Source organism: Hemitrygon akajei, chromosome 25, assembly GCF_048418815.1.
Source record: "Hemitrygon akajei chromosome 25, sHemAka1.3, whole genome shotgun sequence".
Lineage (NCBI taxonomy): Eukaryota > Metazoa > Chordata > Chondrichthyes > Myliobatiformes > Dasyatidae > Hemitrygon > Hemitrygon akajei.
In genome coordinates, this window is record NC_133148.1 from 53,547,837 (window position 1) to 53,573,312 (window position 25,476).

Sequence of the window (25,476 nt, forward strand, 5' to 3'; positions counted from 1 at the left end):
CTTCTGTCGGGCGGATCTGGCTGGATTGCTGCTGCCCGGTGGAGGTTCTGCCCCTTCCTACTCGTTGCCTCCGTCGGGTGGGTCCAGCCGAACTGCTGCTGCCCGGCGGGGATTCTGCCCCTTCCTACTCGTTGCCTCCGTTGGGCGGGTCCGGCCGGACTGCCACTGCCCTAGGGACTCCTACCCTTTCCTCCTCTCGTTTCCCAAGGGTTGTGTCCCGCACCTGCCCAGGTGTCCGCGTCTGGCCTAGGCCTCTGTGTTTTCCGCCTGGGAGGCAGCCCTGCCCGGGATCCCTGCGGCCTGCCACGAGGAATCTGCCTGCCTGCCTGCCTGCCTGCCCCGAACTGTGGGATCTGCCTGCCTGCCTCGTCTGAACTCTTGGATCCAGCCCCGCCTGCATTAACCCGTGAATGCCGTGGCATTCCCATCCTGTCCTCCCCCTAGTACTTCAGTGTCTGCGTCCTGCGTTTGGGTCCATCCGGCCCCCGTTCCTGACAACTAAGTACACAGTGATAGCTAAAGAAAGGGGAACAGATGGATAGAATGGTGAAGAAGGTTTGCCTTTATAGATTGGAGCATAGAGTATTAAAGCTAGATGGTTATATTACAACTTTGTAAATCATTGGTTCGACCACTCTCAGAGTATTGAGGTCACATCTGGTTTGACACCACAGGAAAGCTGTGATGAGCTGAAGGAGTAAAAGAGATTCATCACAATGTCACCTGAACTGGAGGTCCTGAGCTTAATAGAGAGATTGGATCAGGTGGGCTAGTTTTCCCTGCAGAAAAAGAAGCAGAGAGCTGACCTTGTACAGTTATATAGGATCAGGGAGGGGTAATTAGAAAGAATCTTGTGAAGTTAGAGGCATAAAAATATGAAGGCATAACTTTAAGATAATGTGAAGGAGTTTTAAAGAGAATTTGAGGAGCAGTTCCTTTTTGTTTTGTACACGGACATCTGGAACTCACTGCCAGAGGAGGTGAGATGCAATTGCTGGAGTAAAGAGAAATGTTGACAGGCAGTTGAACAGATAAGGCACAGAGGATACGTGACTAGTGCAGGCAAGTGGGCGTAATGTTGATGGGCAGGAAGATCAATATAGAGATGGTGGATTGAAGGACAGTTTCTGTACTGTATAGTTCTACGGAATTTCATGTAAATACACCAAACAAGAGGTGGGAGTTTGAGATTGGTCATCTTGGGAGGTACTTGGCTTGGCCCCACCGGGTTGAGCCATTGGGGACCTGGTCCTGTGGCAGATGTACAAATGTGAAAAGGATGCATTGAGGGACCTCCAATGAGAGAATACAAAACCAGATTTAAACCAGGCTTCATGCTTCTGCTGGTTTTTAGAGCAGAAAACACATTGCACTGAAGCAGTTCCACTCTCTCAAGCTTGGAAACCTGGGTCCAGTGGTGCGAACAAGTGTCTCCGTTGGCTGCAGTGGATGACTCATGACACTTCCTGTGCCTTCGCATGCACTTTGCTCTCCACTGAGTGTCGTAGTAACATCTTCCTGGCCATTGGATCTCACTGTAGATCTCATCCAGCCATTCCGCTGGAGATGACACCAGATGACTGGGCACGTCCCTATCTCACTGGGGTATGAGGCCACCGGCTACCCTCACCTGGTTTAGGCCACCAGTCGAAGCAGTGTGCTAGCGTGTGGCCACTGTCACATGCAAACAGCTACTTGGAGCCAGGGTGAGAGCTGAGTGTCCAGTGGAGACCAAAGGTGATTGAGCCACCTCAGAACAGACGTGACAACCCCCTTCACCAGAGGTTCTACCCCTCCCTGGACACCCCATACATCCCAAACATTCGCCCTTCTACTTGCTGGAAAAATCTCCGCGTGTTTATAAGTTTGGCGTTCCACCTGGATTGAGGCATTGGGGACCCACCCTTGTGGCAGATGTATATGTAAAAAGCATCATTGACAGACTGCCAGCTTGAAGTCAGAGAGCCCGAATTAAAGAGATTAGAGCAACGTGCACAAAATGCTGAAAGAACTCAACACGCCAGGCAACATCAAGGAAAAGCGTACAGTCGATGTTTCGGGCCAAAACCCTTCTTGTACTCTTTTCATATCCTTCTCCACAGTAAAAACAGAGGAAAACTGTTCAGTTAATGACCTTGCCATTTTCCCATTGCTTTGCACAGAAATATCCATCTTGGTCTATGAAGGCCAATATTGTCTCTCTCCAGCTACACCCTCCATTATTATTCTTAAAAAATCTCTTTGCTTTCTCTGCTAAAGAGATCTCATACCCATTTTTTTGCCAAACTGATATATTTCCTGCATCCCCTATACAAGTCTGAGTGTTCACTTGATCCCAGCTGCCTATATGTAACCCATGTCTCCCTTTTCCTGGCAAGAGTTTCAATGTCTCTCATCATCTAGCTTTGCTACTCTCATCAGCCTTGACCTTCACTCCAATATGTAGACATTGAACTCTCAACATCTCACTTTCAAAAACCTCCCACTTGCTAAATATCCCTTTTTCATGCAAACAACCTGCTCTAATCAACTTTGATAAGTTCCTGTTTAATGTAATAAATATTCCCTTGCGCCAGTTTAGTTCAACTTGTGAACTGAATCTGTCCTTTTTGTATAAACATAAAACCTTGGTCATTGGTCCAAAGTGCCCTCCCTCACTGTCACCTCCGTCACTTGTCCTGCCCTATTTCCCAAGAGTAGGTCAACCTTTGTCCTTTCCCTCACGGCATGCACCTGTATACCTGCTCATTAATGCAAATATCTAAAGAGCCAATCATGCATCCTCAAGTCAATGCATAAAAGCATGCAGGCATGGCCAAGAGGTCCAGCTGTTGTTCAGACCACTCATCAGAATGGGGAAGAAACGCAATCTAAGTGACTGACCATGGAATACTTGTTGGTGCCAGACAGGGTGGTTTGAGTATCTCAGAAAATGTTGACGTCCTGGGATTTTCATGCACTGAGTTTCTACAGGTTACAGAGAATGGTGCAAAAATCAAAGAATAACATCTAGCAGGTGGCAGTTCTATGGAAGAAGATGCCTTGCTAATAAGAGAGGTCAGAGGAGAATGGCCAAACTGGTTCAAGCTGACAGGAAGACAACAGTAACTTAAATAACCTCTTGTTACAACAGTGGTTTGCAAAAGAGTTTCTCTGAATGTACAACACATCCAGCATTGAAGCGGATTGGCTACAATGGCAGAAGACCACAAACATACAAGAGGTGCCTAATTGAGTGTGGAAACCTTTCTGAACACTCTTAAATTCCACCCTATCTCAGCCTTTATTACCATGAGACTCCCTGTCTATCTTAGGAAACTTAAAATCCCCTACTATGAGAGCCCTATTCTTGCAACCATTTGTAACCTTGCTGCATATTTTTTCCTCGGATGCCCTTGAACTCTAAAAGGGTCAATAGTACAATCCCAAAAGGAGACCACCCCGACTTGTTTTGGGTTATAATATCCCAGTATAATAGACTACCCATTGTCCTGAATTCATCCACTTTATCTGTCTGGCCTTTTGCATTGATGTACATATAACTTAATCCAACAGCCTTACCTTTCTCCCTGCCTGCCACAGTTTGTCTAACTGGCATTGAATTCTGTCTCAATTTCCAGCAACCTATCTGCCTCTCTGCTACTCACCCTCCCTAGCATCATAAACCAAGTTAACTGGCACCCCTCCAGTTCAGGTACAACCTGGCCCTCGTATACATGTCACTTCTGTCCCTGAACAGATCCCAATAGTCCGCAAAACTGAATCCCTGCTCCCGCATCAAATTTTCTGACATGCAGTCCTCTTACGTATCATAAAACCGTAAGACCATATCCTCCTTGTCTTATTCTCACTAGCACATGACACAGTGATTAATCCAGAGATTACCACCCTCTGACCTCGTCCCTGACTCCTGATATTCACTCTGTCGACTCTCATCCCTTTCTCTACTGGTTGGTGTTGGTGCTAATGTGCACAACCATCTTGGGTTGCTCACCCTCTCTGTTGAAAATGCTCTGCAACACACCATCCTGGAATCCATTTTATGACCAAAGAGCTTCCCATCTGTCTCCTCCCAACTATTGAGTGTCCTATCAGTAAAATCCCACCCTCCTTCATCCTTGCCCACAGTGCACTGTGGTACCACAGCCTTGGCTGAATCGTCACTTATACCACAGTATACAAAATGCTGTACTTGGTTTGCACATGCTTTCAAGAGGAGTAGCCACAGGATTGTCCTGCATCATTGTCTCCACTCTCTACTTTTCATGATGGCCACCCAACTACATTTGGCCTGCGTCTTATGTGAGACCACCTCACTGTCACTCTTATCTATGATGCTCTCAGTATCCCAGCTTCTTAAGTGCATCCAGCTTCAGCTCCTTATTGCAGCCTGCAAGAATTTTCTACAGCTGTAGTCCTCAGTGACACTGCAAGCCTCCACAATGCCCCACATTCTGAAGAACAAGCATACCACTGTCCTAACTGTGACCCTGGAGCTCCAAGAACAAATATCAAAGTTGCTAAACCTTGCCTGTGCTTACATTGATTCTTACCTCTGTTCAGCTTCTTTGCTGATATGTCACAGCTAAAGCTTCATCATTCTAACTTCAAGCACCACATTTGCTACTCAAGCAGAGCTCCTCTGCAGCCTGCCTCACTGCTATATCTGTAGAAACAAGTTTGAAACGATGCTGCCTTCTCCCCTCCGCTGCTAAAGCTGGGTCTGTTGTCTTATGTCTTCAATTTGTAACTGGCAACATTTCAACATTTTATCTCCTTGCGCCCATATTAATTATTGCTAAATATATATTAATTTTTTTTTACCCTGGATTGAAACCCTCACTGCCCCAACATTTTTTCTAAATGATGAGTTTGCTCCCCTTCCGACAGCAGAATCGATCTGAAGCCTGTGTGTGTCTGTTGACCATCTTACTGTTGGACAACAAAGCCTCATCTACTGCAATTCACACTGTCTGACACATACTCTCCCACTAGTCTCCTACTCCCAGAGTTCCTGCATGTTCTGCTGTGTCCACACAGTCTTTTTGGGTGATTTTAACCTCATCCACCAGCAACAATCTGTCATTGACAGAGTCAATCAGGAGGTAAATGATGTCACGTCGGTGGGTCAGTACAAAACCCATCCACAACACTGTCCAAGGTAATTCTGACATCTGGTCAAACCACATCTCCTCAATGTATCCGCCTGTCAAAGCTCTTAATGTAAGCAACATTCAAAAACTATTCTAACAACTAAGAATTTAAAAATAGATTATGCAAGCACAACTATAAACATGTGAAATTATTAGATGGAACTTGATGGGTAAGTCAACACTTCTCCTTGTCCAGTGAAACGAATTGAGAACCAGTGCTTTCAAGTGTATTTTGCACCTGAACTGGTTGGGAATTGCCACAACCTGCATTTCCTCACTGGACTCTCTGAGCTGGTCGGTCAGTGAGAATATCACCTAGATCGAATGACATTTGGAGATTTCTCCATCTGCCCAGGAATCTCATCATCACTGTCGGTTGTGTTGGCCGACACTTCTCCACAGAGTCTGCGCTAATGTATTTCCACAGATCCTCTGTCCTTTCTGATACAGGTTACCATTCCCTCCTGGTTGGCCAGTAGTTTACCAAGACTCTCGGGAGTTGAAGTTCTTCCTCCGTCACCCATGCTAAATATGTTACGCAGTGACATCAGCATCATGTAGTCAGTATAAATATATTTCAGAAGCAAAGACAGCCATCACTATATCACACACATGGTGCTGGAGACAAGCAACAAATTTCTACACCAGTCCTCTAATCAACATCTCATTTGAAGAAATTATAGTTATTTGAATAAGGTTACTGCCAAATTCTTCCTATTCCTGTAAACTCCACTAAGCTGGTGCCAACAGTCTTATCAGAATAAGGAATTATATTTGGAGGAGAGACAAGGTGTCACTTTGATACTTTGACTGAAATCTGGCACATCCGACATTAGGTCATTCCCTCTACTACACTGGAGTGCTGGCCTGTATGGTGTGCCCAAGCATCCACTGTGGGATTGATCCATGTCCTCCTGTCTGAGTATTGAAGTGGTCAGAGCTTTGTTTAACAGGTGAATCATTTTGGAAATTACTAGGAGAACAGCAATTCTGGATTGGCTGTTATGGAGTGACCCAGATTCGATTAGGGAGCTTGAGGTGAAGGAACCCTTAGGCGACAGTGATCATAATATGATAGAATTCAAACTGCAGTTTCAGAAGGAGAAACAAAAGTCAGATTTATCAGTATTACATCAGAGTAAAAAGAATTACAGAGGCATGAGTGAGGATCGGGCCAAAGTTGATTGGAAGGGGACACTAGCAGGGATGATGGCAGAAAGCAATGGCTGGAGGATCTGGGAGCAGTTCAGAAGGTTCAGCAGAGATACATCCCAAAGATGAAGAAGGGAGGATGAGGCTGACAAGGGAAATCAAAGACAGCACATAAAACAAAAGAGAGAGCATATAATAGAGCAAGAATTGGAGAGAAGTTAGAGGACTAGAAAGCTTTTAAAAATCAACAGAAGGAAACTAAAAAGCCATAAAGAGAAAAAGGGGAAATATAAAGGTAAGCTATCCAATAATATAAAAGAGGATACAATACATTATTTTGAGATATATAAAGAGTAAATGAGAGACGACAGTAGATATTGGACTGCTGGAAAAAAGCATTAGACAGGTATTAATGGGGGACAAAGAAATGACAGACAAACTTAATAAATATTTTGCTTCTGTTTTCACTTTGGAAAACCCTAGCAGAATTCAGAAATGAAAGAGTGTCTGGGGGCAGAAGATGATAACAATGCAATTACTAATAAGACGGCGTTGAGAAAGCTGAGAAGTTTGAAGGTAGATGTCACCTCAGCCAGATGGACTACACACCAGAGTTCTGAGAGTTATAGCTGAAGAGATTGTGGAGGAATTAGTAATAGCCTTTCAAGAATCACTTGATTCTGGATATGTTCCAGAGGACTGAAAAATTGCAAATGTCGCTCTGCTCTTTATGAAAGGAGGGAGGCAGAAGAAAGAAAATTATGGGCTAGTTAGCCAGACTTCAGTGGTTGGAAGGACGTTGAAGTCCATTATTAAGGATAAGGTTTCAGATTACTTGGAGACACATGACAAAATAGGCCAAAGTCAGCAGGCTTTCCTTAAGGGGGAAATCATGTCTGACAGGTAAGTTGGAATTATTTGAGGAAATGAGAAGCTGGATAGACAAAGAGAACACTGTGGATGTTGTTTATTTGGATTTTCATAAAACCTTTGACAAGATGCCACACATCAGGCTGCTTTAACAAGATAGGAGCGCATGGAGAGAACACTGGCTGATTGGCAGGAGCCAAAGAGTAGGAATAAAGGGAGCCTTTTCCAGTTGGGTGCCATTGGCTGGTGGTGTTCCACAGGGGTCGGTGCTGGAACCTCTTCTTTTCATGTTATCTGTTAATCATTTGGATGATGGATCTGACAGCCTTGTGGCAAAATTTCCGGATGATATGTAGATAAGTGGAGGGGCAGGTAGCAATGAGGAAAATGTGTCTGTGGAAGGACTTAGACAGGTTGGGTGAATAAGAAGTGGCAGATGGAATGCAGTGCAGGCAAGTGCATGGTTATGCAGTTTGACAGAAGGAATAAAGGTGTGGACTATTTTCTAAATGCGAAGCAAATTGAAAAATCTGAGGTGCAGAAGGACTTCGGAAACCTCATGTAGGAGTTTCTAAAGCTTAACTTGCAGGTTGGGTTGTTGGTAAGGAAGGCAACATCAATTTAAGCATTCATTTCGATAGGACTAGCATATAAGAGGAAAGATGTAATGCTGAGGCTTGAAAACACACTGGTCAGACTGCTCTTGGAGTATTGTGAGCAGTTTTAGGCCCCTTATCTAAAGAAAGATGTGCTGGTATCAGAGAAGGTCCAGAGGAGGTTCACTAGAATAATCCCAGGAATGAAAAGTCTGACATATGAAGGCCACTTGATGGCTCTGGGCGATTACTCACTGGGGTTTAGAAAACTAGGGTGGGGAGGAATCTCATTGAAAACTATTGAATATTTAAAGGTCCAGATAGGGAGGATGTGGAAAGGATGTGCCCTGTATTGGGAGAGTCTAGGACCAAAGGGATGTCCTCAGAATAGTGGGACATCCATTTAGAACAGTAATGAGAAAAACTATCTTTATGTTGGTGAATCTGTGGAATTCATTGCCACAGGCAGCTGTGCAGACCAAGTCCTTGGGCAGCAGAAGGTGGAGGTTGATAGGTTCTTCATTATTCAGGATGTCAAAGGTTACAGCTAGAAGGAAGGGAGATGGGGTTTGGAGGGATAATAAATCCGGCATGATGGAATGGTGGAGTTAAGTTGATGGCCTAATTTTGCTCCTATATCTTATGGTCTTATGGTCTCTGCTTTGACTGCCAGTAATACATTTATTTACGGAACCGTTTGTGAATTTCTTTCCATTTCAGAGGTCAAGTCCACACCATCTCTCTACATTACTGCTTCCTGGAACAAAGAAACTGACCAAGACATCAGCCTCCTTTGTCTGGTCAAGGACTATCAGCCTGAGAGCATCAGTCAGACATGGTCCACTAACAGTGGGGACATCACCACAGGAATCAAGAAATACCCGGCGGTGTTGGGGCAAAACTCAAAGTACACGATGAGCAGCTTGCTCCGAGTCTCTGTGGCAGACTGGACGAAGAACAAAGTCTACTCCTGCAAGGCAGGGTACAAACCAAACGAGATTGTGACAGTGAAGATCCAGTGTTAGTAGGATCAGTTCTCTTTAAAGCTTCTTTGATGCCGGGAAATATATCTGCTGTAGGAAACTTTGTCAAACAATGTAGGAACATGACAAATAACTCTTTTGTTCATGTATTCTATTTCTGCTATACAACGGTGATGCTGTTAAAAACAAGGCAGAAAGTAACGGTGTGGAGTATGGTTTATATATAAGGAGGTAAACTTTATCCTGAGTTCATTGTAACTCAGTATTAATGGAGGGTGGATGAAAGAACTTATGCTGATCTGCCTCATTTCTATCCACTCCTTTGTCGTTTTTCAGAATCTTCTCCATCACCCAAGCCCTAAACAGTTCCCTCCAAATCAGCTCCCATGCAGAGACCTCTGGTCCATTGTGTCCCTGCAAATTTAAGCTTAACCCATCCTTCCCACACTTTCCCCTCCACCCTGTGGCTGTCACATCTCCAATTAAAGTCCAATCCCATTGTGAATGTGATGGAATAATCAGAATCAGAATCAGAATCGGGTATAATATCACTGGCATATGTTGTGAAATTTGTTCTCTTTGCGGCAGCAGCACAATGCAATACACAATCGAGAGAAAACATCAATTACAGGAAGTATAGATAGATTAAATAGTTAAATTAAATAAATAGTGCCAAAGTAGAAATAAAGAAACGAGTGAGATAGTGTTCATGAGTTCAATTTCAATTCATACATCAGATGGCAGAGGGGATGAAGCTATTCCTGCATCATTGAGTGTGTACCATCCATCTATTGTACCTCCTTCCTAATGGTAGCAATGAGAACAAGGCATGACCTGGGTGATGGAGGTCCCTAATGATGCACACTGTCTTTTTGAGGCTTCAATCCTTGAAGATGGCCGGGACACTACGGAGGCCAGTGCCCATAATGGAGTTTACAACCCTCTGCAGCTTACTTGGATCCTGTGCAGTAGCCACCCCTACCCCTCCAGACCAGACAGTGATGCAGCCAGTCAGAATGTACATCGGTAGAAATTTGCAAGTGTCTTTGGTGACATACGAAATCTCCTCAGACTCCTAAAGAAATACAGCTGCTGTCAAACCTTCTTTGTAGTTGCACCACCACATTGGGTTCTGGATGGATCCTCAGAGATATGGACACCAAGGAACCTGAATTTTTCCACCACACTCCTTTAACCATCACATTCTAGATCTAAACTAATTATCGCAGAAAATACAAAATAATTTCCCCCTGTCCATTCAATTCTTCCTTCCTATTTATTCTAAAGTTGTAGTTCTCAAGTTCCACCCCATCTACTCCAGCTCACAGGAGACTGTATTAGCCTTTCTGCTCTTTGTGTCCACCCCACCAGCGTTACTGCAGTCTTACACCTCCACAATATTTGCCCACCTCTGCCCCTAGTTACTGTAGAGTGGGACCCGTTGCTAAAGAGGATTGGGTCATACACCCAAAACCCTGCACTCACAGCTCTGTCCAGCTTCTCTGTGTAGAGCCAGCCCATCAGCAGATCACAGGTAAATATTGTGGTGGGAGAATGCAGTCCAACTACACTCTGGCTCAAACAAACAAGTAATGGCAAATATTAAATATGTTGCAGCTCTGAATCTCATCTCCCTTGTTCCATCCCCGGAGGATGTCCAAAGTCAAGCCACTGCTGTCCTGGGCTGTATGATATATGGACTTCATCATCACAACTTTAATATTGCCTGGAAGAAAGATGGATTGGTTCAAACAGGCAACATTCTCCCTTCCACTTCAAGAATCAATTCTAGTTCTGAAACCTTCACTTACCTGTCAATGCCTATGAAGGACTGGACCAACAAATCTGAATATACTTGTGAAGTCAACCATCCCTATGGCTTCAGGAAGCTGGCCAGCATGAGATATGCAGAAGGTGAGTAATGCTTGAAAGAAATTTGCTTATCATGTCAAACTATCTCACTGACAGTCCTACCCATTTCTTGACCCTCATGTCAGTCCTGTTCAGCCATGCATGTTCTTTTGCACACTGAATCAATACTTTCCAATAGGAACTTTAACCCCCGACTACCAGACAGCAGATTCAAGGCAGGATCCCCTACCCATTCAATCTCACATAATTTTACACTGCTAATGGCAAAACCCTCAACAGTGTTACTGCACAGAGAAATCTTTTCTCGGTCCATAGCTCCCAGAAAGTGGTTGCATAGGTTGCTATAGTGGTAAAGAAGGCACATTGTTATTAGTTAAGGCATTAAGTTCAAGAGTTCAAAAGTTATGTTGCAACTTTGAAAATCCTAGTTAGGCTGCATCTGAAATATTGAAAAAATATTATTTCCTAAGGAGCAGAATTGGGCAATGTGGCCTATCAATTATGCTCCACCATTCCATCGTGGCTGATTTATTATCCCTCTCAACCCCATTTCCCTGTGTTCTCCCTATAAACTTTGATGCCCTTATTAATCAAGAACCTATTAATCTATTAAATATTCCCAGAGACACCCTCCACAGATGACTGTGGCAATGAATTTCACAGTTTCACCACTGTCTAGTGAAAGAAGTTCCTCCTCACTCTTTCTAAAGAGCTGCCCATGTAACCTGAGCTATGAGCTCTGGTCCTGGACTCCACCACTACAGGACACATCATCTCCATGTCCACTCGATCTAGTCCTTTCAATATTCAATAGGTTTCAATAAGATTTTCTGAACTTCAACAAGTAGAGGCTCAGAGCCATCAAACAGACCTCATGTTGACCCTTTCATTCCAAGGATTGGTTCCATGAACCTCCTCTGGACCTTCTCCAGTGCCAATACATCCTCTCATAGATAAGGGGACCAAAACTGTCCACAATATTCCAATTGCAGTCTGACCATAGAGCCTCAGCTTTATAACATTATTCCTGTAATGGTGGCCCCACTATAGGAAGGGTATGTAGGCTTTGGAGAGGTTGCAGAAGAGGTTTATCAGGATGCTCCCTGGATTAGAGGGCACCGGCTATGAGAGAAACTCTGACAGACTTAGCTTGTTATCTCTGAAGTGGTAGATCCTGAAAGGAGATTTGATAGACCATTATAAGATTGTCACAGGCATGTAGTGTAGAGATCCAGGGTCTAAATAACAGGATTGAAATATCTAAAGCTAGAAGACACACATTGAAAGGTAGGAGGGGATTAAATTCAAAGGAGGTGTTTTGTACACACAGATTGGTGGGTGCTGGAATGTGTTGCCAGGGGTAGCCCTGGAAGGAAATGCACAGATATTTCAGAGACCTGTGTGTTGAAGCTCATGTGGGAGGTGAAGGCTGTAGAGCAGCAGAGAGGCATGGTCACAGTACGATGAACGTTGTGATGCAAAAGGGCTCTAATCAAAGGATATATTGGATTATCTCTGTGCTATGAAAACTGCATTCTTCCATCTCGCTGTATAAAATACATGTTTGGTTACAATGTCACAAGAGTTCTGTAGTCACAGCAGTGAGCCTCTTTATCCCAGTTATGGGAAAGGGACAGGAATCCCAATAGAAAGGTTCTTCATTCTGACTTTACTTTGCAAAAATATCTGACTCACTGCACAAATCTCAGTGTTTTTGTGATTCTGCTTCTAATGATTACAGGCCTACTGATCAGTCCCGACCTAGCATAATCAACAGAAAAGTCTCCACTAAAGTTCTGAAGTTTCCATTTCTATTCCACAGAGTTGTCTGTCTTTATTCAAAATCCCGACATTGAAGAGATGTGGATCAGCAAGACTGCTACCGTGAAGTGCACGGTTCTCTGTACAGATCCACAGAATATCCACATCAGTTGGTTGGTGAACGGGACGGAGTCAAAAAACCCTCTTTCCTCCGAACAACCAGAAAGTAAAGGAATCGTAAAAATAGTGATCAGTACATTCAGTTCCACTGTAGAGGAGTGGCTCAGCGGGGTGGAGTACGAGTGCTCTGTTCAAGATTTGTCCACGTTCTCTAAAATGTCAGCAAAGACAAAAAGAACCAAAGGTAGGGAAGATGGCCAGCGATTAAAAGGTCAACATTAGATAAACTGAGCATAAACTATTTTATACTACTATTGTTTGCTTGTCTCTTCCAGGAATAACAAAACGCCCTGATGTTAGATTGCTGCTTCCAACAGAGGAAGAAATCAAGACCAACGGTTCTGCTGTTCTTGAGTGTGTGGCTGTGGGATTCTACCCAGACCACTTAACTGTCACCTGGGAGAAGGGCAGCTCTGCGATCAGTTCAGGCACCCGTGCTACACCGACCGCTCTGGAGCAAGGGGGCACTTTCAGTGTCAGACACTTCCTGACCGTGAGTTTACAGGAGTGGAAGACAGAATCAGTCTTCAGCTGTACAGTGAGTCATCCCCCCTCCAACAGCAGTATCAAGAAGCAAGTGAAGAACGTCCAAGGTAAGGTCCTGGTACCCCATTATCGAAATTGAATTAACACACACAAAATGGTGGAGGAAATCAGCAGGCCACGCAGCATCTGTGGAAAAGAGTATTTTTAATGTTTAAGGCAGAGACCCTTCAGCAGGACCAATTGTATTCTTTATCCTAGAAACCCAAAAAAGGTAAACACTGAATCACATGCAGTCAGCCAATATCTGTCCAGAGGCCTTACTACACACTGGATTGACTACACACTGCCCCAGTTATCTCTGCCTGGACGTTAACTTTAAGCCTTGCCTTACAGAAATGAGCTAGCAATGGTGGATTGGGACAGGTTGTTTTCTGGCAAAGAGTTACTTGGAAAGTTGGAAGCCAAAATTTTGAGAGTACGAAACTTGTAAGTGCCTGTCAGACTAAAAGGTAAATATAACAAGTGTAGGGAACCTTGGTTTTCAAGAGAAATTGAGGCTCTGGTAAAAATGAAAAAAAGGAGGTGCATAGCGGGTATAGGCAGGTAGGAACAAATGAGGTTTTATGGAGTATATGAAATGCAAGAGAACACAAAAGAAATCCGGACGGCTAAAAGAAGGCATGAAGTTGTTCTAGCAGACGAGGTCAAGGAGAATCACAAGCGATTCTACAGATATGGATACTATAACAAAAGGATTGCAAAGGACAAAATTGGTTCATTGGAAGATCAGAATTGTAATCCACGTGTGGAACCAGAACTGATGGGGGAAATCTTTAACCGTTTTTGGCATTTGTATTTACTCAGGAGATGGACATAGAGTCTATAGAAATGAGGCAAAGTGGCATCAACTTCATGGACCCTGTACAAATTAGAAAGGAGGAGGTGTTTGCTACCCTGAAGCAAATCAGTGTGGATAAATCCCCAGGGCCTGACAAGGTATTCCCTCAGACCCTATGGGAGGCAAGTGAAGAAATTGCTGTGGCTCCTGCAGAGATATTTTAAGCATCCTAAGTAACAGAACAGGTACCAGAGGATTCGAGGATAGCCAGTGTTGGTCCACTGTTTAAGAAGGGTGAGAGACAGCAGAAAGGAAACTATAGACCGGTTAGCCTGACATTAGTGGTTGGGAAGTTGTTGGATGTGATTACCGAGTACCTGGAGGCACATGACAGGATAGGCCAAAGCCAGCATTGTTTCCTGAAAGTAAAATCCTGCCTGACTAATGTACTGCAATTTTTTGAGGAAATTACAAGCATGGTAGACAAAGGAGATGCAGTAGACGTACTATGCTTGGATTTTCAGAAGGCCTTTGACAAGGTGCCACACATGAGTCTGATTAGCAAGATAAGGGCCCGTGGAATTATAAGGGAGTTACTAGCATGGGTGGAGTACTGGCTGATCAGCAGAAAACAGAGAGTGGGAATAAAGGGATCCTATTCTGGCTGTCTGTCTGTTACTAGTGGAGTTCCAAAGGGGTTGGTGTTGGAACTGCTGCTTTTTACAGTGCATGTTAATGCTTTGGACTATGGGATTAATGGATTTGTGGCTAAATTTGCCAATGATACAAAGGCAGTTGGAGAGGTGGATTGTGTTGAGGATACAGAGAACCTGCAGAAAGACTTAGGTGTTTAGGGGAATGTACAAAGAAGTGCCCAATGAAATATAATGTTGGAAAGTGTATGGTCATGCACCTTGGTGGAAGAAATAGATAGATAGATAGATAGATAGATAGATAGATAGATAGATAGATAGATACTTTATTCATCCCCATGGGGAAATTCAACATTTTTTCCAATGTCCCATACACTTGTTGTAGCAAAACTATTTTCATACAATACTTAACTCAGTAAAAATATGATATGCCTCTAAATCACTCTCTCAAAAAGCATTAATAATAGCTTTTAAAAAGTTCTTAAGTAGTTTACTTAAATACATTAAATACAATCAACCCCGGCACTTTAACATATCTTACTCCTGGCGGTTGAATTGTAAAGCCTAATGGCATTGGGGAGTATTGACCTCTTCATCCTGTCTGAGGAGCATTGCATCGATAGCAACCTGTCGCTGAAACTGCTTCTCTGTCTCTGGATGGTGCTATGTAGAGGATGTTCAGGGTTTTCCATAATTCCATAAACTGGCAGATTATTATTTAAATGGGGAGAGAATTCAAACTGCAGAGATACAAATGGACTTGGGAGTCCTTGTGAAGGATACCCAAAAGGTTAATCTCCAGGTTGAGTCAGTGGTGAAGAAGAAAAATGCAATGTTGGCATTCATTTCTAAAGGTATAGAATATAAGAGCAGGGATGTGATGTTGAGGCACTATAAGAGACCACACTTTGAATATTGTGTGCAATATTGGGCTCCTTATCTTAGAAAGTGCCTAAGAAGAATAGTGTGAATAGTGTAAGCTGCCTTAATGACTATCGACCAGTAGCACTCACATCTACAGTGACGAAATGCTTGGAGAGTTTGGTCATAGCTAGAACCAGTTCAGCCTCAGAAAGGACTTGGAGCCACTGCAATTTGCCTATTGCCACATAAGGTCTACAGCAGATGTAATCTCAATGGCTCCTCACACAGACGCCTATGTCAGGATGCCGTTTGTTGACTATAGCTCAGTATTTACCACCAACATTCCCACAGTACTGATCGATAAGCCACAGAATCTGGGCCTCTGTATCTCCCTCTGCATTTAGATCCTTGACATCTCAACTGGAAGACCACAGTCTGTTCATATTGATGATAATATCTCCTCCTCGCTGATGATCAACGCTGGTGCCCCTTAGTCTACTGCTCTACTCCATCTACAACCATGACCATGACTGTGAGGCTAGGTATAGCTCAAATACCATCTATAAATTTGCTGATGATACAACCATTGTTGCTAAGAATCTCAGATGGAGACAAGAGAGAGATATGCCAACTTCGGGAGTGGTGTTGCAGCAACATCCTTGCTCTCAAAGTCAGCAAGACAAAAGAGCCGATAGACAGTTTGAAACTGGAAAGAGTGAGCATTTTCAAGTTTCTGGGTGTCAAGATCTCTGAGGATCAAACTTGGTCACAACATATCGATGCAGTTATAAAGAAGGCAAGACAGTGACTATACTTCATTAGGAGTTTGAAGAGATTTGGCTTGTCACCTAAAACACTCAAAAACTTCGATAGATGTACCATGGAGAGTATTCTGACAGACTGAATCATTGTTTGGTATGGGGGTGCTACTGCACAGGACCAAAAAAAGCTACAGAAAGTAGTAAAAGTAGTTAGCTCCATCATGGTACAAGCCTCTGTATGATCCAAGACATCTTCAAGGAGCAGTGCCTCAGGAAGATAGATAGTTAGTCAGATAGATAGAAACATAGAGAGCCTACAGCACAATACAGGCCCTTCGGCCAATAATACAGTGCGGAACATGTCCTCACTGTAGAAATTACTTAGGGTTACCTATAGCCCTCTATTTTTCAAAGCTCTGTGTACCTATCCAGGAGTCTCTTAAAGAGACCCTACTGTATCCGCCTCCACCACCGTTCACTGGCAGCCCATTCCACGCACTCATCACCCTCATAAAAAACTTACCCCGACATCTCCTCTGTAGCTACTTCCAAGCACCTTAAACCTGTGCCCTCTCATATTAGGCATTTTAGCTGTGGGAAAAAGCCTCTGACTATCCACACGATCAATGCCTCTCATCATCTTATATACCTCTATCAGGTCACCTCTCATCCTTCGTCGCTCCAAGGAGAAAAGGCCAAATTCACTTAATCTATTTTCATAAGGCATGCTCCACAATCTGGGCAACATCCTCGTCAATCTCCTCTGTACCCTTTCTATGGTTTCCACATCCTTCCCGTAGTGAGGCGAACAGAACTGAGTGCAGTATTCCAAGTGGGGTCTGAACAGGATTCTATGTAGCTGCAAAATCACTTCTCAGCTCCTAAGCTCAATCCCAAGGTTGATGGGGGCCAATGCACCACATGCCTTCTTAACCACAGAGTCAACCTGTGTAGTAGCTTTGAGTGTCCTATTAACTCAAAACCCAGGATCCCTCTGATCCTCCACACTGCCAAGAGTCTTACCATTCATACAGACAGACTTTATTGATCCCGAGGGAAACTGGGTTTTGTTACAGCCGCACCAACCAAGAATAGTGAAGAAATATAGCAATATAAAACCATAATTAATTAAATAATAAGTTAATCATACCAAGTGGAAATAAGTCCAGGACCAGCCTATTGGCACAGAGTGTCTGACCCTCCGAGGAAGGAGTTGTAAAGTTTGATGGCCACAGGTAGTAATGACTTCCTATGACGCTCAGTGTTACTTCTCGGTGGAATGAGTCTCTGGCTGAATGTACTCCTGTGCCTAACCAGTACATTATAGATAGATAGATAGATAGATAGATAGATACTTTATTCATCCCCATGGGGAAATTCAACTTTTTTCCAATGTCCCATACACTTGTTGTAGCAAAACTGATTACATACAATACTTAACTCAGTAAAAAAAAATATGATATGCATCTAAATCACTATCTCAAAAAGCATTAATAATAGCTTTTAAAAAGTTCTTAAGTCCTGGCGGTAGAATTGTAAAGCCTAATGGCATTGGGGAGTATTGACCTCTTCATCCTGTCTGAGGAGCATTGCATCGATAGTAACCTGTCGCTGAAACTGCTTCTCTGTCTCTGGATGGTGCTATGTAGAGGATGTTCAGAGTTATCCATAATTGACCGTAGCCTACTCAGTGCCCTTCGCTCAGCTACCGATGTTAAACTCTCTTATGGAGTGGATGGGAGTCATTGTCCAAGAAGGCATGCAACTTGGACAGCATCCTCTTTTCAGACACCACCGTCAGAGAGTCCAGTTCCAGCCCCACAACATCACTGGCCTTACAAATAAGTTTGTTGATTCTGTTGGTGTCTGCTACCCTCAGCCTGCTGCCCCAGCACACAACAGCAAACATGATAGCACTGGCCACTACAGCTTCGTAGAACATCCTCAGCATCGTCCGGCAGATGTTAAAGGACCTCAGTCTTCTCAGGAAATAGAGACGGCTCTGATCCTTCTTGTAGACAGTCTCAGTGTTCTTTGACCAGTCCAGTTTATTATCCATTCGTATCCCCAGGTATTTGTAATCCTCCACCATGTCCACACTGACCCCTTGGATGGAAATGGGGTCACCAGTGCCTTAGCCCTCCTCAGGTCCACCAACAGCTCCTTAGTCTTTTTCACATTAAGCTGCAGATGATTCTGATTCTAGAATACTATATTCTGCCAACATATTTGACCTACCAAAATTAACCACCTTGCACTTATCTGGGTAGAACTCCATCTGACACTTCTCAGCCCAGCTTTGCATCCTATTGATGTCACGCTGTAACCTCTGTCAGCCTTCCACACTATCTACAACACCTCCAACCTTTGTGTCATTAGCAAATTTACTAACCCATCCCTCCACTTTTTCATCCAGGTCATTTATAAAAATTACAAAGAAAAAGGGTCCCAGAACAGATCCCTGAGGCACATCACTGGTCACCAATGTCCATGAAAACTATGACCTGTCTACAACCACTATTTGCCTTCTGTGGGCAAACCAATTCTGAATATACAAAGCAATGTCCCCTTAGATCCTATGCCTCCATATTTTCTCAATAAGCCTTGAATGGGGTACCTTATCAAATGGCTTGCTGAAATCCATATACACTACATCAGCTGCTCTACCTTCATCAATATGTTTAGTCACATCCTCAAAAAAATTCGATCAGGCTCATAAGGCACAACCTGCCTTTGACAAAACCATGCTGACTATTCCTAATTATATTATGCCTCTCCAAATGTTCATAAATCCTGCCTCTCAGGATCTTTTCCATCAACTTACCAACCACTGAAGTAAGACTCACTGGTCTATAACTTCCTGGGCTATCTCTACTCCCTTTCTTGAATATGGGAACAACATCCACAACCGTCCAATTATTTGGAAGCTCTCCTGACTCCATTGATGATGCAAAGATCATCATCACAGGCTTAGCAATCTACTCCCTCGCCTTCCACAGAAGTCTGGGGTATATCTCATCCGGTCCAGGTGACTTATCCAACTTGATGCTTTCCCAAAGCTCCAGCACATCCTCTTTCTTTATATCTATATGCTCAAGCTTTTTAGTTGCTGTAAGGTATCCCTACAATCACCATAATCCTTTTCCATGGTGAATACTGGAGCAAAGTATTAATTGAGTACCTCTGTCATTTCCTCCGGTTCCATACATATGTTTCCACTGTAGCACTTGATTGGTCCTATTCCCTCGCATCTCATTTTCTTGCTCTTCACATACTTGTAGAATTCCTGGTGTTTTCCTTAATCCTGCCTGCCAAGGCCTTCTCATGGCCCCTTCTGGCTCTCCTAATTACATTCTTAAGCTCCTTCCTGCTAGCCTTATAATCTTCTAGATCTCTATCATTACCTAGTTTTTTGAACCTTTCGTAAGCTTTTATTTTCTTCTTGACTAGATTTACAACAGCCTTTGTACACCATCCTTTCCCTGTGCAGAACTCCACGCAAATATCCCCTGAACTTTTGCCACATTTCTGCTGTACATTACCCTGAGAACATCTGTTCACAATTTATGATAGATAGATAAATACTTTATTGACCCCAAAGGAAAATACAGAGTCACAGTAGCATTTCAAGTGCACAGATATACAAATATTTGAAAAGAAGTAAGAAATAATAAAAAATAAGTTCCCTCAAACAGTGTAACAGGAGGGTGTCATCACTTCCCCAGCTATAGGTTGGCTCATTATACTGCCTAATGGCTGAGGCTAAGAATGACTTCATAGAGCGCTTTATGGAGCAGCTTTGTTGTCTTATTCTATTACTGAAAGTGCTCCTCTTTTCAGTCCAGGTGGCATGCAGGGGTTGAGAAACACTGTCTAGAATTACCAGGATTTTCAGGGCCTTCGTCTCCTCTGAAAGTAGGAGTGACTGTAGTCCTTCTTGTACACAGCCTCCATGTTGGTTCTCCACTCGTCTGTCATCCAGGTTCACCCTCAGGTACTTGTAGATCCTCACAACGTCCACATCCTCACCATCAATAGTAACAGGGAGCAGTGCAGACTTAGTCATCCTAAGGTCCATCATCTCCTTTGTCTGACTGATGTCAAGGTGCTTGCTCCTTTTGACAAGGTCCTCCACCAAGGCCCTTTATTCATTCTCCCATAATCCCTTTATACACCCAACTATTGCGGAGTCATCAGAGAATTTTGGCAGATGACATGACAGTGTTATATCTAAGGTCCAAGGTAAATGGGGTTAACAGGAAGGGAGCCAATACAGTTCCCTGTGGGCCCCTCGCGCTGCTTATAACCATGTCTGAAGCTGCACATACTGTGGTCTGCCAGTCAGGTAGTCCATTATCCAGAATACAATGGAAATGCCATTCTGCATTGAATGGAGCTTTTACCCAGCAATGAGGGTGTATGGTATTGAAGGCACTTGAGAAATCGAAAAAAACATGATCCTCACACTGCTGCCCTGCTTATCCAAATGGGAGAAGGTGCTGTTCAGCCGGTAGATGACAGCACTGTCAACTCCAATGTAGGCAAACTGCAGGGGATCAAGGACTGAGCCAGGACCAGCCTCTCTGGGGTCTTCGTGATGTGTGAGGTCAGGGCCACATCCATTATTAAGGACCCCCATCACTCAAGATATGCCCTCTTCTCATTTTTACCATCAGGAAGGAGGTACTGAAGCTTGAAGGCACGCACTCAGTGATTCAGGAGCAGCTTCTTCCCCTCTGCTATACAATTCCTAAATGGACATTGAACCCATGCACACTATCTCATTTTTTATAAATATATATTATTTTTGTATTTGCACTACATTTAATCTCTTTAGCTATGAGAGGAAGTCAGACAAACTTGGCTTCTTTTCCCTGAAGTGGTAGATCCTGAAAGGAGATTTGACAGACCTTTATAATGTTGTCAGAGGTATATAGCGTAGAGAGGCAGTGTCTACAGTCTGTAGCAGGATTTAAATATCTAAAGCTAGATGGCATGCATTTAAGGTAGGAGGGGATTAAATTCAAAGGAGATGGGCAGGGCAGGTTTTGTGCACACAGAGTGGTGGCTGGAATGCGTTGCCAGGGGCGGCAGTGGTTGCACATACTGAGATATTTCAGAGGCCTCTATATAGTAACATGTTGAAGATCATGCGGGAGGTGAAGGCTGTAGAGATGGGGAGAGGCGTGGTCACGGTACGACTGAAATGTTGTGATGTAAAGAGTCTGCAGTCATAGGTTGTATTGGATTGTTTCTGTCCTATGTAATTTGCATGCTTCCCTCTCACTATGTTAAGTTTGCTTTTACAGTATCACACCATCGCAAGAGTTCTGTAGTCACAGCAGTGAGCCTCTTTATCCCAGTTATGGGAAAGGGACTGGAAACCCAATAGAAACGTTCTTCCTTCTGACTTTACTTTGCAATAATATCTGACTCACTGCTCAAATCTGGGTGTTTTTGTGATTCTGCTTCTGATGACTGCAGGCCTGCTGTTCAGTCCTGACCGAACGTAATCAACAGAGAAGTCTCCACTAAAGTTCTGAAGGTTCTATTTCTGTTCCACAGAATTGTCTGTCCTTATTCAAAATCCTGACATTGAAGAGGTGTGGATCAGGAAGACTGCTACCGTGAAGTGCACGGTTCTCTGTACAGATCCACAGAATATCCACATCAGTTGGTTGGTGAACGGGACGGAGTCAAAAAACCCTCTTTCCTCCGAACAACCAGAAAGTAAAGGAATCGTAAAAATAGTGATCAGTACATTCAGTTCCACTGTAGAGGAGTGGCTCAGCGGGGTGGAGTACGAGTGTTCTGTTCAAGATTTGTCCACGTTCTCTAAATTGTCAGCAAAGACAAAAAGAACCAAAGGTAGGGAAGATGACCAGCGATTAAAAGGTCAACATTAGATAAACTGAGCATAAACTATTTTATATTACTATTGTTTGCTTGTCTCTTCCAGGAACAACAAAACGTCCTGATGTCAGATTGCTGCTTCCAACAGAGGAAGAAATCAAGTCCAACGGTTCTGCTGTTCTTGAGTGTGTGGCTGCGGGATTCTACCCAGACCACATAACTGTCACCTGGCAGAAGGGCAGCTCTGCGATCAGTTCAGGCACCCGTGCTACACCGACCGCTCTGGAGCAAGGGGGCACTTTCAGTGTCAGACACTTCCTGACCGTGAGTTTACAGGAGTGGAAGACAGAATCAGTCTTCAGCTGTACAGTGAGTCATCCCCCCTCCAACAGCAGTATCAAGAAGCAAGTGAAGAACATCCAAGGTAGGGTCCTGGTTCCTCACCCCATTTTTGAAATTGAAGCAACACACACAAAATGGTGGAGGAAATCAGCAGGCCAGGCAGCATCTGTGGAAAAGAGTATTGTTTACGTTTAAGGCAGAGACCCTTCAGCAGGACCAATTGTATTCTTTATCCTAGGAACTCAAAAAAGGTAAACACTGAATCATATGCAGTCAGCCAATATCTGTCCAGAGGCCTTACTACACACTGGATTGACTACACACTGCCCCAGTTATCTCTGCCTGGACGTTACCTTTAAGCTTTTCCTTACAGAAATGAGCTGGCAATGGTGGATTGGGACAGGCTGTTTTCTGGCAAAGATTTACTTGGAAAGTTGGAAGCCAAAATTTTGAGAGCACTAAGCTTGTAAGTGCCTGTCAGATTAAAAGGTAAATATAACAAGTGTAGGGAACCTTGGTTTTCAAGGGATATTGAGGCCCTGGTAAAAAGAAAAAAAAGGAGGTGCACAGCAGGTATAGGCAGGTAGGAACAAATGAGGTTTTATGGAGGATATGAAATGCAAGAGAACACAGAAAGGAAATCGGGAGATTGAAAAGAAAGCATGAAGTTGTTCTAGCATCAGTGTCAGACACTTCCTGACCGTGAGTTTACAGGAGTGGAAGACAGACTCAGTCTTCAGCTGTACAGTGAATCATCCTCCCTCCAATGCCCGTATCAAGAAGCAAGTGAAGAACGTCCCAGGTATGGTCCTGGGACTCACCCCATTATTGAAATTGTTTACTTTGTCCTATAAATTGTGCTAGATTTAGGTGAAAACTGAATCATTGTGCATGGCTCTAATCCAGAAGCCTGACCTTAGAAATACCATATCACTGAGATTGCTTTCCTAACCACTGAAGGATAATCCAAACCACTTCACTGAACAGGAACCCAGAAGGAATCTGGTACTCTTCTTCAAAATGCTCTTTCCATCTGCCTTTGAATGGAATCCCAGCCTCTGATTTGTGCTTCGTTAGTAACAAAATTTGCAACAGAGCATTTCTCTCACTCTCTCACTCTCTCACTCTCCCACCTCTGTCTGCCTCGCTCTCTGACAATCTGTCTCCCTGTCTCTGCCCCTACATGGGGTAGCCAGCCGGACAGTGTACAAAATGCTGTTGGATCACTCAGCATTCTGATGAAGATGCTGGTGATTTTAGTTACACTCTATGGAGTTAAAAAAATGTATTTACATGATTGGTGCAAAGATCAAAATATTGCCACTGTTTACAATTCAATATATAGAGGAAAGGTAGAGGAAGGTCTTTGACCTGAAATGTTAATACTGTCTCCTTCTCCACAGGTACACCCTGAGATTTGGTGGGATATGAGTCAATCACAGCCAATCTGTTCTGAAGCATCAATAAGTCTCCCAGAAAACCTGCCTTGTGTCAATATTTCATGTGTTCTGACCATTTGTTTTAGATCTTGTGTCTGCCTCTTCATGATTCCATCTATAAAGTACTTGTTTTATTAGTTTGGTGATTATTAACTGAACCAGAGAATCATTTAGCTCATTAATTTCCTGACACTTACTACATGATGAAAATCTGGATTCTTCTAATTGAGAACAAAATTCAAAGCATATTAATCAAATGGCATGATTCACCACAAATCTCTGTGCAGCCGGATAACTTTCAGTGCTGTATGTGATTACACATAGCATTAAATCTATTTAGGTGTCAATGTATTAATCCATTTTCAATAAATGTCTTATGAAAATGCTTTGGTTGTAAGTGTCCCACACTGTTTTTTTGGGAGACAGTAAGTAAATAACTTGGGATTGAGAAAGGTCATAAAGGATTGCAATATTGGTGTGAGTATTCTAATTGCTCAGGCATTTCGAAATCAAGAAGGGGATAGTGCTTGGTCTAAGTGCATAAACGCGCGTAAGTCCTCACTGCCTGTGGGATATATTCTGGGTTATTGAAAGAAGCAGAGGAGGAGATTCTTGAGGGCTTGACAAAGATCTTTGTGTCTGCACTTGCAAAACGTGAGGTCCTAGAGGACTAGAGAGTAGCTAATGTTTTGTTCAAGAAGGAAAATAGAGAAAACCTCAGAAATGATAGGCCAATGAGCTTCACGTCAGTGGTAGTGAAGCAACTGGAGAGGACTCTGACGAATAGGATTAATGGGCATTAGAAAAACATGTGCAAGTTAGGGGCAGTCAAGTGTAGCTTTCTGCAAGCCAGATCATACTTTGCATACAAGACTGAATTTTTTGAGGGGGCACTGAAGGTTATTGAAAAGGGTAGCGTAGTGAACGTTATCTACATGGTCATTATTCATTTGACAAGATCATTCTAGGCTAAGCTAGACAAAGCTAGCTTTGCTGATATTGTGAAAGAGCAGCAGGAACATTTAGAAGCAAAACACTTTAGGTTTCATAAGTGGGATCAAGAGGAAGGAGAGTCCATTCATACACCAAACCAATGCAGGTTTAAACATAGAAACATAGAAAACCTACAGCACAATACAGGCCCTTCAGCCCACAACATTATGTCGATCATGTCCCTACCTTAGAAATTACTAGGCTTACCCATAGACCTCAATTTTTCTAAGCTCCATGTACCTATCCAAAAGACTCTTAAAAGACCCTATTGTATCTGCCTCCACCACCATTGCCAGCAGCCCGTTCCACACACTCACCACTCTCTGAGTAAAAAACTTACCCCAACATCTCCTCTGTACCTGCTCCCCAGCACATTAAACCTGTGTACTCTTGTAGCAACAATTTCAGCCCTGGGAAAAAGCCTCTGACTATTCACACGATCAATGCCTCTCATCATCTTATACACCTCTATCAGGTCACCTCTCATCCTCCGTTCACTCAACCTATTCTCATAAGGCATGCTCCCCAATCCAGGCAACATCCTTGTAAATCTCCTCTGCACCCTTTCTATGGCTTCCACATCCTTCCTGTAGTGAGGTGATCAGAACTGAGCACAGTACACCAAGTGGGGTCTGACCAGGGTCCTATATAGCTGCAACATTACCTTTCAGCTCCTAAAT

The 25,476-nt window shown here is 43.4% G+C and overlaps 1 protein-coding gene across 1 annotated transcript in view; it reads left to right on the forward strand.

Annotated features, from left to right (window-relative positions):
- LOC140716634 (immunoglobulin gamma-1 heavy chain-like) overlaps positions 1–24,189 on the forward strand; it is a 36,329-nt gene extending 12,140 nt beyond the window's left edge. Inside the window, exons 4-10 of the mRNA XM_073029454.1 lie at positions 8,492–8,791; positions 10,372–10,668; positions 12,449–12,751; positions 12,843–13,160; positions 21,735–22,037; positions 22,129–22,446; positions 23,768–24,189. Of these exons, the coding sequence (XP_072885555.1) occupies positions 8,492–8,791; positions 10,372–10,668; positions 12,449–12,751; positions 12,843–13,160; positions 21,735–22,037; positions 22,129–22,446; positions 23,768–23,778 (1,850 nt within the window). The 3' untranslated portion in view covers positions 23,779–24,189. The remainder of the gene's footprint in view (positions 1–8,491; positions 8,792–10,371; positions 10,669–12,448; positions 12,752–12,842; positions 13,161–21,734; positions 22,038–22,128; positions 22,447–23,767) is intronic.
- Positions 24,190–25,476: the final 1,287 nt, after the last annotated feature.